Raw genomic sequence first — 13153 nt, 5'->3', positions numbered from 1 at the left:
GAAAAACCAAAAACAACGGGAAGAAAAGAAGAAGGAAAGACGTCGGAAAAAGAAGGTGAAGGCCTTACCTGTATGAGGAGGCCCGCCGTGGAGAGAGAACCCGCACCCTGAGGTCAGTCGAAGCCCCGAACTCGGGACTACAAAAATGGCTCACGGAGCCAAACAAAAGTGCGCAACCGCGCATGCACGAATCCTCATGCATGCGCGATGCGCAAGACAAAAATAACACTGACGGGAAGGGGGACCAGCTGAGGAGTCTATCTCCACAGCTGAAACAGACAACTACAACACAACAGCAAGAGGAAAACAGAAAATAACGAGAGCAAGAAAGTAGAGAGTGAAAATAAGAAATCAAAGAAACAACAGATGACCAACCAAGAGGAAGAAGACCAGCATCAGGACACTTCTAATAAAAATAAGAAGACCAAAAATACCCAACAAAATAAAACAAAAAAATCCAACAGGAAAACCAGAAGAGACAGAGGTAAAGGACACAGATCCTGGAATGGACTCAGAAGAAGAGGAAGAACACAGAGAAATGGAAGATTAAGGGAGGGGCAAGTACATGGATATATATATTTTTTAAAGAATATATGGAAACAGTAAAAGAATGGCAGTCACAAGAATTCAGTGAAATAAAAAGAAGAAAAAGTAGAGAAGAAAAAGTGAATAGATTAGAGATGATCATGACAGATATAGGAAAAAGGGTGGACAAGGTGGAAGAATGAGAAACAGCCATAGAAATGGAGGTAGATGACTTAAAAAAGAAATTAGAAGAATCTGATGAAAAAGTTAAAGAGACACAAGAGCTGTTAGCTCAGAAGATAAATATAATGGAAAATTATAATAGAAGAAACAATATAAAGATAGTGGGCCTTAAGGAAGATGAAGAAGGCAAAAATATGAAAGAATTTATAAAAGAATGGATCCCCAGGGTCCTAGGAAGACCAGAATTACAGGAAAAAATGGAAATAGAAAGGGCACACAGAACATTAGCCCCTAAACTACAACCACAACAAAAACCAAGATCCATTCTAGTAAAATTCCTAAGATATACAACAAGAGAAAATATATTGGAGAAGGCAATGAAGAAAATAAGAGAAGACAAAAAACCACTGGAATACAAGGGTCAAAAAATTTTTTTCTATCCAGATACAAGTTTTGACCTCCTGAAGAAGAGGAAGGAGTTTAATGCAGCAAAAACGACCCTATGGAAAAAAGGTTATAAGTTTATGTTAAAATACCCAGCAGTACTTAAAATAGTTATTCCGAGGCAGCAAATCAGACTATTCTCGTATCCGGAAGATGCACGAAAATTTGCAGAACAATAAAAAATAGAGTATAGGTAAGAACTAAGAAGGGAAAGAAAGGGAAGAAATGAAATAAGGAGGGAATTAAGAGAGTGACCTTTGTTATATATGAAGATTAAAATCTTTTCTGGGGGGGCTGGATGGGGAAGAATTACAGTCACTGCAAAATCAGTTGACCTTGCGAGTGGATTCGCAAATCCAAATGGAGAGGGGAGATGTGGTTGCCCGACAAGGGACAAAGGGCAACTCAGAAAGGGGAGGGACTATTGGGGTTAAAGGAATTTTAGATATGAGAATAGTGGAAATATTTTATGTTTTAGAAATGTTGTCTTATAATGTGTTCAAAAAAAGAAAGCAGAAATGGATGAGAAGGGAAGGTGGTGATGAGGAAACAGAAAGGAAAGATAAACAAAGTATGAAATGGCTATGTTGAACTATATGACTTTAAATATTAATGGAATACATAACCAAATCAAAAGGAAGAAACTGTTAAATTTACTGAAAAAAGAAAAAATTGATATAGCATTCGTACAAGAAACACATCTAACTGAAGTGGAACACAAGAAACTAAAGAGAGATTGGATAGGACATGTAACAGCAGCATCATATAATTCAAAAGCCAAAGGAGTAGCTATATTAATCAATAAAAATGTACCAATCAAAATAGAAGAGGAAATAATAGATCCAGCAGGGAGATATGTAATGATAAAATGTCAGATATATTCAGAATTTTGGAATTTACTCAATGTATATTCACCTAATGAAGAAGATCAAAAATTTATGCAAGATATCTTTTTGAAGATAGCAGACACGCAAGGGAACATACTAATAGGAGGGGATTTTAACCTTAATTTGGACTCAAACATGGATAAAACTGGGAAAAAAACTAACAGAAAGAACAAAGTAACCAAATTTATAATTAAATCGATGCAAGAAATGCAACTTTTGGATATATGGAGGAAACAACACCCAAAGGAAAAGGAATATTCATATTATTTGGCAGACATAAAACATACTCAAGGATAGACCTATTCCTGTTATCAGCCCACATTCAAGGGAGAGTTAGGAAAACGGAATATAAAGCTAGACTATTATCGGACCACTCACCCCTGTTATTGGCAATAGAGCTAGAGGACATCCCACCAAGAATGTATAGATGGAGATTAAACTCCATGCTACTTAAAAGACAGGATTTTAGAGAATTCATTGAACGACAAATTAAAATGTACTTTGAAATAAATACGGAATCAGTGAAAGATTTATACTATGGGACGCAATGAAAGCGTTCATCAGAGGGCAAATAATAAGTTATGTAACCAAGATGAAGGACTACAATCGGGAAACAGAACAGTTGGAAAGGAAAATAACAAATATAGAAAAAGAATTAGCAATAAAGGAAGATACAACTAAAAGAAGAGAATTGGCAGATAAAAAAAATAAAATATGAAACACTACAAACATTTAAGGTGGAGAAGAACATAATGAAGACAAAACAGAAATATTATGAGCTAGGAGAAAAAATGCATAAAATTCTAGTGTGGCAGCTTAAGACAGAACAAAGAATGGTATTGGCATCAAGGAAAAAGGACAAGCAAATTACATATAATCCAACGGAGATCAATGAAAACTTCAGGGAATTCTACGAGCAACTATATCAAACTGAAAACAAAGGGAAAGAAGACAAAATAGATGAATTTCTAACTAAAATTGAACTACCGAAATTACAAACAGAGGAGGAAAATAAATTAATAAAACCATTTGAAATAGAAGAATTACAGGAGATATTAAAAAAACTACCAAACAATAAAACACCAGGAGAGGATGGATTCCCAATAGAATTCTATAAAACATTTAAAGACTTATTAATTTCTCCCCTTCTGGAAGTAATCAACAAGACTGATAAAACTCAAAGTATACCAGATTCATGCAAAGCAGCAATAATTACAGTAATACCAAAGACAGGAAAAGATCCACTCGCACCAGCATCATATAGACCAATATCTTTACTTAACACAGATTATAAGATAATAGCTAAACTATTAGCAAACAGATTAGCCAACTATGTACCAAAAATAGTAAATCTAGACCAAACTGGATTTATTAAAAAAAGACGAACAACAGACAATATCTGTAAATTTATTAACTTAATTCATGCAGTAGAAGGAAATAAAACTCCAACAGTAGCGGTTGCTTTGGACGCAGAGAAGGCCTTTGACAGAGTAGAATGGAATTATTTATTCAAAGTACTACCAGAGAAATATATTAATTGGATTAAAGCATTATATAAGGGGCCATTGCCAAAAGTGACAGTAAATGGACATATATCGAAACAATTTAACTTAAGCAGATCAACGAGGCAGGGATGTCCACTATCTCCCTCACTGTTCGCGTTAGCTATAGAACCACTAGCAGAACTGATAAGAACAGAAAATAAAATAAAAGGGATAAAAATAAAAGAGAGGAATATAAAATCAGTCTATTTGCAGATGACATTATAATATACTTAACAGAACCAGAAATATCAATAAAAGAATTACATAGGAAATTGAAGGAATATGGAGAAATGTCGGAGTACAAGATCAACGCAAATAAAAGTGAAGCAATGCCAATGAATAATGCGGATTTCTCAAAATTTAAGAAAGAATCGCCATGTAGATGGCAAACGCAAGCAATGCGATACCTAGGTATACAACTAAATAAAAACCTTGGCCATCTATATAAACTCAATTACCATCCATTAATGAAAAAATTACAAGACGACTTAGAGCATTGGAAAGACTTACCACTAACACTGATAGGAAGGATAAACTGTATTAAAATGAACATTTTCCCAAGGATACAATACCTATTTCAGTCATTACCAATACACCTAACAGAGAAATTCTTCAAGGAGTTAAAGAAAATAATAAGGAAATTTTTATGGAAATGGGGGAAACTGAGGATAGCACTAGATAAATTAATAGAATGGTACAAACAAGGAGGCTTACAACTACCAAATTTTAAAAATTATTATAGAGCCGCACAATTAAGATACCTATCAGATTTTTATCAAACAAGGGAAAAACCAGATTGGACCAGATTAGAACTAGATAAAATAGGGGAGAAGATACCTGAACATATACTATATAAATGGGATGAAAAATTGATACAAAGTAGGAATTCACCTGTATTGCATCATCTGCTCAACATTTGGAAGAAGATTCATGTAGAAAGGAATAAAACAAATTACCAACTACCAAAACTAATATTGACGCAAAATCAGCTAATCCCTTTTACAATAGATAACCTTTCCTTTAGAGAATGGGAGAGAAAAGGGATCAAAAGAATAGAAGATTGTTTTTCGGGAAATAAATTATTATCCTTTGAACAAATGAAGGATAAGTATAACTCGCGATACAATGTTTGCATACTACCAACTGAAAACCTACTTGAAGGACAAATGGGGAAACAGTCTGCAGTTACCAGAAGGAAGCAATTTTGAATATGTGATTACAGACACAATGATAATCAAAAAATTTGTAACAAACATGTACATCAAACTGCCAAGAAAAGGAGAATGAGGAAACAAATGGCAAACCTAAACAAAAATGGGAACAAGATCTAAACATAAAGATAAAGAATGAAACATGGGAGAAGCTATGCTCCGGAACTATGAGAAATACAATAAACACGAGGTTACGTATGATTGAATATAACTGGATACACAGGCTATACATCACACCTCAAAAGTTAAATAAATGGGACCCAACAGTATCTGACAGATGTTTTCGCTGTAAAAAGTAAATGGGAACAACAATTCATGCAATTTGGACATGTGAGAAAGTGGAAAAATTTTGGGAAGATCTAAACCAGACATTAAATAAAATCACAAAAAGCAATATACCAAAAAACCCAGAGATCTTCCTCCTAAGTAATATAAGAAACAAAGAATTTGGACTCGATTTGGATGGAGCACAAAAAAGATTTGTTATGATAGCCCTAGCTGTAGCAAAAAAATGTATTATGTCAACCTGGAAATTAGAAGACAACTTGAGAATACAACAATGGTATATAGAAATGAATAAATGTATTCCATTAGAAAAAATGACATATAATTTAAGAAATAACATTACAATATTTGAACAAATATGGGAACCATACATGAAACACAATAGAGAAATCCTACCATGGACTTCCACCACCTAAAATGACAGAAGGAGAAGACAATGAAAAGAACTGACTCAGTAAAATTTCTTGTTTATTTTATTAAGTGACAACATTGTTTAATGGGTTTAATGTATCTTATAGATTGAACTTTAAATAAATGGGAAAGGGGGTGAGGGAGGGAAGGGAGGGGGGAAAAGGGGGAGAAAATCACACTATATATATTTAAGAAGAAAAATCTCTGTTTGTATCTTGGTCAATATGGTTTATAGTTTGAAAAATAATTTTTTTTTAAAAAACATTAGGACAGATGGCAATGCTGAGATTCAAAGTTGAATTCCATTAGAAAAAAAATGTATAATTTAATTTTCAAATTTGGGATCTGTATGCAAAAATAATAGTTAAATTTATGAATTTATATTTTTGTCTTGATCTGTGAAGTTTTGCCTAAAAATATAATTATTTTATGATGTTTTTGAGGTCTTTGAGTGTGAACTGATGCAATTCGACTTAATTATTTGTAATAGTTTTACAATGAATATTTTATATATTAGTTTTGGGATTGATTAGATTAACTTGGGAGGAGGGTGGGGTTTTTTGTCATTTGTAGGTTTTTTTTAGTTTTTAAGCTTTTAATTTTTTAGTTTTTATAAATAGATTTTCAACTTTTTTTTATTTTGCTTAAAAAAAGACTTCCACGAATTTAAAAAGAGACAGAAAATATTTTATGAAACAAATCTGCTGTCTACTGGTAATAGTTTTCTGATGTGGGACACGCTTAAAGTATATTTAAGGGGACAAATTATATTCAATTCGAAAAATCTTAAGAGGGAACATATGGCAGAAGTAAAGAGTTTGGAGGATATTAAAGAATTAGAAAAAAAACAGAACTTCAAGAAGAATGCAGATCACTGGAGAATAAAAAGCTAAAGGGCCTATTGGAGGTGTCGGCGGGAGCCATCATGACAGGGGCGGCCGGCAGGGGAGCGTCAGGGCAGGGGCGGCCGGCAGGGGAGCGTCAGGGCAGGGGCGGCCGGCAGGGGAGCGTCAGGGCAGGGGCGGCCGGCAAGGGAGCGTCAGGGGCAGGGGCGGCCGGCAGGGGAGCGTCAGGGGCAGGGGCGGCCGGCAGGGGAGCGTCAGGGGCAGGGGCGGCCGGCAGGGGAGCGTCAGGGGCAGGGGCGGCCGGCAGGGGAGCGTCAGGGGCAGGGGCGGCCGGCAGGGGAGCGTCAGGGGCAGGGGCGGCCGGCAGGGGAGCGTCAGGGGCAGGGGCGGCCGGCAGGGGAGCGTCAGGGGCAGGGGCGGCCGGCAGGGGAGCGTCAGGGCAGGGGCGGCCGGCAGGGGAGCGTCAGGGTAGGGGCAGCCGGCAGGGGAGCATCAGGGCAGGGGTGGCCGGCAGGGCACGTCAGGACAGAGGTGGCTGGCTGTCACAGCCCGACTGGCCGCTCCTGCACCGGATCCACTCTCTGTGGCTCAAAACACAGCATAGCAATGGCAGTCTTCCTTACCTATAATCCCCCACACAGCTGGAACTGTTGTGGGAAACAGAGCTTGAAGGATTATGGGTAGAGAAGAAGGCCATTGCTATGCCACATATTTATGATGGGTGGCACTGCAGCACCGGTTGCCCCACCTCCATCAGATCCGGAGGTGCTACGAGGCGCCTCTGGATCTAAATCAGGCCCTTACAGGTGGACCAGGCAACACTGCAAGCACCTTTTAGGGCTGTCACTGCAAATTAAGATTCGCTCCTGCCACCGCCCTTAAGGCGGAGGGTCCACCTGAAACGGCCTTAGGATACAATACAAACATTTAGGACAGAAAAAGCTAATTAGAAACTAAACAACAATACTATGAGTTGGATGAATGGGTGCTCAAAGTTTTAGCTTGGCATATTAAAATAGAGACATCAAGAATGATAATGCTATAAAAACGGAAAGACACTCTAGTATACAAGGAAATAGAAATTAATGACACTTTTAGACAATATTACATGAATTTATACAAATCAGAATTACTTGGAGATGAGAACGAAATGGAAGAATTTTTGCTGAATGTCGAACTTCCAAGGCTGGAAGAGAAAGGATAGAATTAGATACTCCCTTCACAAGGGAAGAAATCAAAAAGGCCCTGGGCTCCCCACAAACTAATAAATAACCAGGAAAGGATAGATTTCCACCTGAATTTTATAGATAATTCAAAGAATTATTAATGGCCCTTTTAATGGATGTCCTGGACCAAGCTGTGGAAACACAGACCCTCCCAGAGTCATCCTCAACCGCGATCATTACAGTGTAACCAAAAAATAGGGACCCACTAAAAACTGTCATACAGACCAATATCCCTATTAAATTCTGATTATAAGATACTAGCGAAAGCATTGGCTAATGGGTTAGGACAATACTTGCCAAAACTGATACATACAGACCAAGTAGAATGCATTAAAAGGCGGCATTCCTCAAATAGCCTAGGAAGATTAATATAATACATGGCCAAATCTGAATAAAATCCAAATATTAGTCTCTCTAGGCACAAAAAAAAGCATTTGACTGTTTGGAATGGCCCTTATTCTTTGAAAACAAAACATTTATAAATTTAATAAAATCTTTATACCAAGAACCACAAGCTAAAATAATAAATAATCAGATGTTGTTGGTATGAGTAGATCGAGTAGACAGGGATGCCCCCTGTCCCCAGAACTTTTTATTTTAGAAATTGAACTGCTGGCGGAGATAATAAGAGATCTGGATATAAAGCACTTCAAGGTTGGGCAAGACAAACATAAAATCAGTTTATTCGTCAATGATGTACCTATCAGGACCAGCTAAATCTTTGGAAAAATTACAAGTAACACTAGAAAAATATGAACGAATATCAGGCTAGTGGGATAATGCCATTAAAAATTTTGATTATGAAATATACCAAAAAGGAAGTAAATTTAAATGGAAGATGGATGGAATAGAATATCTTGTTATAGCAATTGACAATAACTTGCAAAATCTGTACAAACTAAATTATGTCCCTCTTCTTGGGAGGATAGAAAGAGACTTACAGAAATGGAGAGACTTAGCGATTATTTTGGAGGAAGGGTTAACTGTGTCAAAATTAAAGTGATGCCAACACTGCAAAATCATTTTCCCCCCAATCGCTGCCTATTCCGTTACCTAAAACATTTTTTAAGCTACTAAACAACCATATTAGACAGTTCCTATGGAATAATAAGGTACCAAGAACTGCATTGGAAAAACTGACATGGAACTTTGGGCTGGGAGGACTTAGACTTTCAGATTTCAAAAAAACATTACCTAGTTGCACAAGCTAAATTTCTTGCAGCCTTCTTCACTGAAGATAGGCCCACCACCCCCCCCCCCCCCACCTCCCATCTTGGGTTCAAATGGGAATGTTCTCAGTGGAGGAGGGGGAAGCAAATGACTTTATCTATAAATGGAGTATCAAATCACTGAAGATGGATAACCCCATTCTAATACACATGATTAGAACGTGGAAAGAAATTAATGTATAGGGGAAAAAAAAGTAAGGCTATCAATAAAAGCACTGTTGTGTAAATACGTGTTACTGCCTATGAACATGGGTAATAGAATATTAAATCTGTGGTATGACAAAAGCATGATATATTAAAGACTATTACATGGAAGGAACCCTTATGTCCCTTGAACAATTAAAACACAAATGCGGATTGGCCAATGGGACCTTCTGTTTTCTCCTGCTAAGATCATTCTTAAGAGAAAGATAGGGACCAACGTTGACCCCACCTGAAATTAGTGAAACTGAACGAACGAGCTGAATGGGGAATACATGCAAATTTAAAACAAAAAAATGTATTATGCTCTCCAGAGTGTAAGTGCAAAACCAGGGTTGCAGTGGTCAAGGAAAAGTTGGGAGTCAGACTTGGGTGTGGTGATTTTAGAAAGAAGCTGGTCAGATTGGTGTAAGGACAGCATGACGTCAATTATAAATACAAGATATGGACTGGTTCAGTATAATTTTTTACACTAATTATATCTCACCCCACAGATCAAAATTTTCAGAGAGGTATTTCAGATGTGGGACTGAGACAGGAACTTTTTTCACAAGCCACGAGGTTGTGGATGAAAGTGAGGCCATTTTGGCACGAAATCACAGAAAAATTGACCAGGTTAACAGGAGTGACCTTAATGGATGATCTGGAGCTAATATCTATTAGGTAATTTCATGCAACAAATTGACCAAATCTCATTTATAAAATCAGCACTGGCGGTAGCGAAAAAATGTATCGCGATCACTTGGACGTCTGACTTCCCTCCACTATGGACTGTGGAAATGAACAGCTGCATACCTATGGGGAAAAAAAAAATCACATAATTTAAAGAATAAATATGAAACTTTTGTAAGGGTCTGACAGCCGTACCTGGACCACATAGGTGCCCAGATACTTTTATACCCTTTTTATTACTGTAATTATTATACATACTTAAAATATATGTAAGCTCTGATGGTGAACGGATCTGTATATATGGAAAGGGAGGAGGGAGGGACTGTTTTGTTGTGTTAGTGAGAAAAAGTTTAATATATTGTACATTTAAAATGTCACTATGTATAATTTTTGAAATAAAAACCAAAAACATTTAAAAAAATCGTTTCCTGAACTCCAGTCCGAACTACTGAGAACTACCATTTCCCCATTTCCTTCAGGGAAAAGCAAACCCAACAAGGTTCAGGTTGATTAGAGAATTCAAACTATAATAGAACACACTCATATTTTGTTTAATCCTGCCTCTGATTGTTTGGTGTCACTTTGTAAATATTGCATCGTCATTTTTTTTAAATTTAGCCACAGTAATTTAGACACGAGCCTGTGCCACCCAATTGACCTACAACCCCCGGTACAGTGCATTTTTGAACGCTGGGAGGAAACCAGAGCATCCAGAGGAAACCCACACAAACACGGGGAGAAGGTACAAACTCTTAACAGCATGGGATTCAAACCCTGGGTTGCTGTAACAGGGTTGCACTAAACCACTACACTAACCGTGCTGCCCAATTACATCAAATTACTTTCACAAATATTTAGTATTTGCAAATTAAAGACTAGTACTCACCAAAATTATGGTCAACTAAATGTCACTGTTATATCTTTACATCTTTACATCTCTAATGTGTCTATGTGTGTCAGTTCAGTAACAAGTATCTGTTTAACTTTTATGAAGATTATGGTTAAAATCTAATAGTTTTCTGGATTATCAGTGATACTCCAGATTGCCAAAGTCCCTAGAAGAACTTTCGCTGGAGGCAGCACAAGACATCCCACAACTTCTACAGAAGCAAATTGTCATGCAAATATTTAAAACCCTCTCTAGTATAAAATTCACAAAATTAACCCTAAATTTAATTGAGCCCAACGATAATCGCCAAGTTACAAGCAACTTTTTTTTTTAAAAACATATTCAGTTTGTTTCTTTCAAAAGACACAGGATCAAATATTTCCCACAATTGATCCAAAGACATCAATAATTATTCCATGGTGCCTTGTACTGAAGGTCAAAAATCTTTCTTGTAAACATAGCCAAACCTTGACTGTTCAGTCATTTTTTTCTCTTTCCAAGTTGAGCAGTCTCTTTTTTGGAGAGCCCCCTAGATATACAGGAGAAGGAACAGAAGGAAAAGATGTTCGATCTGGAGACAACTGTTTCTTTGCTTTTGCTGATGTGGTTCCAGCCAGGTTCTTGTCTGTGCCTTCCTTCACGTCACTCATTTCAATTACTTCAAAATCTGCATCATTCCATTCTTCAGGAACATCGTCATCCTCGTTCATACCTGACCCTAACAAAGCTTTCTGATCTTCACTCTGTGGTTTGACTGTATTCGGAGATGTAGCCAGCTTGTACATCAGAGGAAACAAGATAGCTGTCATTGTGGAGGTCACCAAGGCAGCCAGCATTAATACAGGATTATGATTAATACCCTCGATACCTTGAAGGTACCCTACTAAAACTGGAACTACCATCTCACCTAGGGCAGCTCCAAAAACAAACAGAGAGGCTGCCCTTCCAGTGGTGTTCGTGTACTGCTGAACCCAGGTAATGCCACTGGGAAATGTGGTGGCCATTGAGGCTCCATAAAGGCCAGTGCCTATCCAGAGAGACATGTGATTAGTGTTATAAAGTGTCAGAATTAGGGAGGAAATGATACAGCCTATAATGCTGAGCAGTATCATAGCTCCAGGATAAATGCATGCTGCAAATAATATTGCGAGGCCCCTCGTTGCAGCAAATGTACCCCAGAACAAAGAGTTTAAACCTGCAGCTTGATTGTCACTCATATGAACAAAGTCCTTTGCATAGGCAAATATGTAGGATCCGTAGGCCACCTCAGCCCCTACGTACCAGAAGAAGAAGAGAAAGAGGAGGAACATGATGGCATTGTGGTATCTTGAAAATTGACTCTCCTGCGAAGAAACATCATTCCTCCCTTGATTTGGACTTGACTTTAAATAAATTAAGAAAAATGAGAAGGAAACCAAAAGAACAAAGGTTCCAAGAATCAGGTACGTCCACACTAAAGGGGTGAAGCTCAGAGCAGCCATTTTCAGAGGGTACATTGGTCCAATCTGAGTGCTGTTTTCGATGTGGGTTAGCAGGCCATTCCCACCATCACTGATGATGTTTTGCACGCTGCCCATCAGAGGCTTGGCGACGAATGGAGTCACAAACGCACCCAGAGCAAAACTGAAATGTAGGGCCTGCATGTAGGGTTTCACACGCTTGCCCCATATAATCAAAATCAGCAAATTTCCACCTGAAAACAGAAAAAAAATTATTTCAGTCAACCTTGGATGAAAACCTCATCTGGAAAACAAATCAACCCAAAACAGCTGTTCTCAACCTCAAGTAATTCCTTCCTAACCACAGAGCACCTATGGCATCCTGGTATGTGAGTAGGGGAAAAAAGGATGAGAACCGCTGCTCTAAATGCTAGAAACGTTCAGTAGATCTGCAGAGAGTAAAGATTGGGTTGACATTGAAAGTATATCCACTTTAAAAAAAAAAAGTATATCCACTTAATAAAGGAAACAAAGGCAAGTTCCTTAAATGAATGAATGAACTCGAGCAGGCTGAAAGTGGAAACTCTGGAGCGAAGAAAGTCAGATTTATCTGTACTTGGCTAGCTGGCCAGCCTTCATAAATACACACACACAGCACGAAACAGGCCCTTCAGCCCAACTTACTCACACCAATCTCACCTACCTGTGTTTGGTTCATATCCCTCCAAACCTATCCGATCCAAGTATCCGTCCATTTTTTTCTTAATGTTGCAATAGTACATGCCTCAACTATCTCCTCTCACAGCCCATTCCATATACCCACTACCCTCCACGAAAAGAAAGTTACCCCTCCGATTCCTATTGTCTCTCCCCCTGGACTAAGTAGATGTAGAAAGGTTATTTCCCATGTTGGGAGTGTCTAAGACAAGAGGGCACAACTTCAGGATTGAAGAGCGTCTGTTTAGAACAGAGATGTTTCTTTAGACAGAGGGTGGTGAATCTGTGGAATTTGTTGCCACAAGTGGTTGTGTAGGCCAGGTCATTGTATTTAAGGCAGAGATAGATAGGTTCTTGATTGGCCAGAGCATCAAGGGTTACGGGGAGCAAAGGCCAGTGAGTGGGAAAATGGATCAGCTCATGATTAAATGACGGTGCAGTCTCA

The 13153-nt window shown here is 38.1% G+C and overlaps 1 protein-coding gene across 2 annotated transcripts in view; it reads right to left on the bottom strand.

The window, feature by feature from the left end:
- Nucleotides 1-7455: 7455 nt before the first annotated feature.
- mfsd4b (major facilitator superfamily domain containing 4B) overlaps nucleotides 7456-13153 on the bottom strand; it is a 36523-nt gene continuing 30825 nt past the window's right edge. For both annotated transcript variants that reach the window (XM_069887627.1, XM_069887628.1), the window contains one exon: nucleotides 7456-12245. In XM_069887627.1, coding sequence (XP_069743728.1) covers nucleotides 11029-12245 — 1217 coding nt within the window. In that variant the 3' untranslated portion in view covers nucleotides 7456-11028. The remainder of the gene's footprint in view (nucleotides 12246-13153) is intronic.

The sequence above is a fragment of the Narcine bancroftii genome, chromosome 6 (genome assembly GCF_036971445.1).
Source record: "Narcine bancroftii isolate sNarBan1 chromosome 6, sNarBan1.hap1, whole genome shotgun sequence".
Classification (NCBI taxonomy): Eukaryota; Metazoa; Chordata; class Chondrichthyes; order Torpediniformes; family Narcinidae; genus Narcine; species Narcine bancroftii.
The sequence above is the reverse complement of the archived record's forward strand: the minus strand, read 5'-3'. Positions and strand labels throughout refer to the sequence as shown.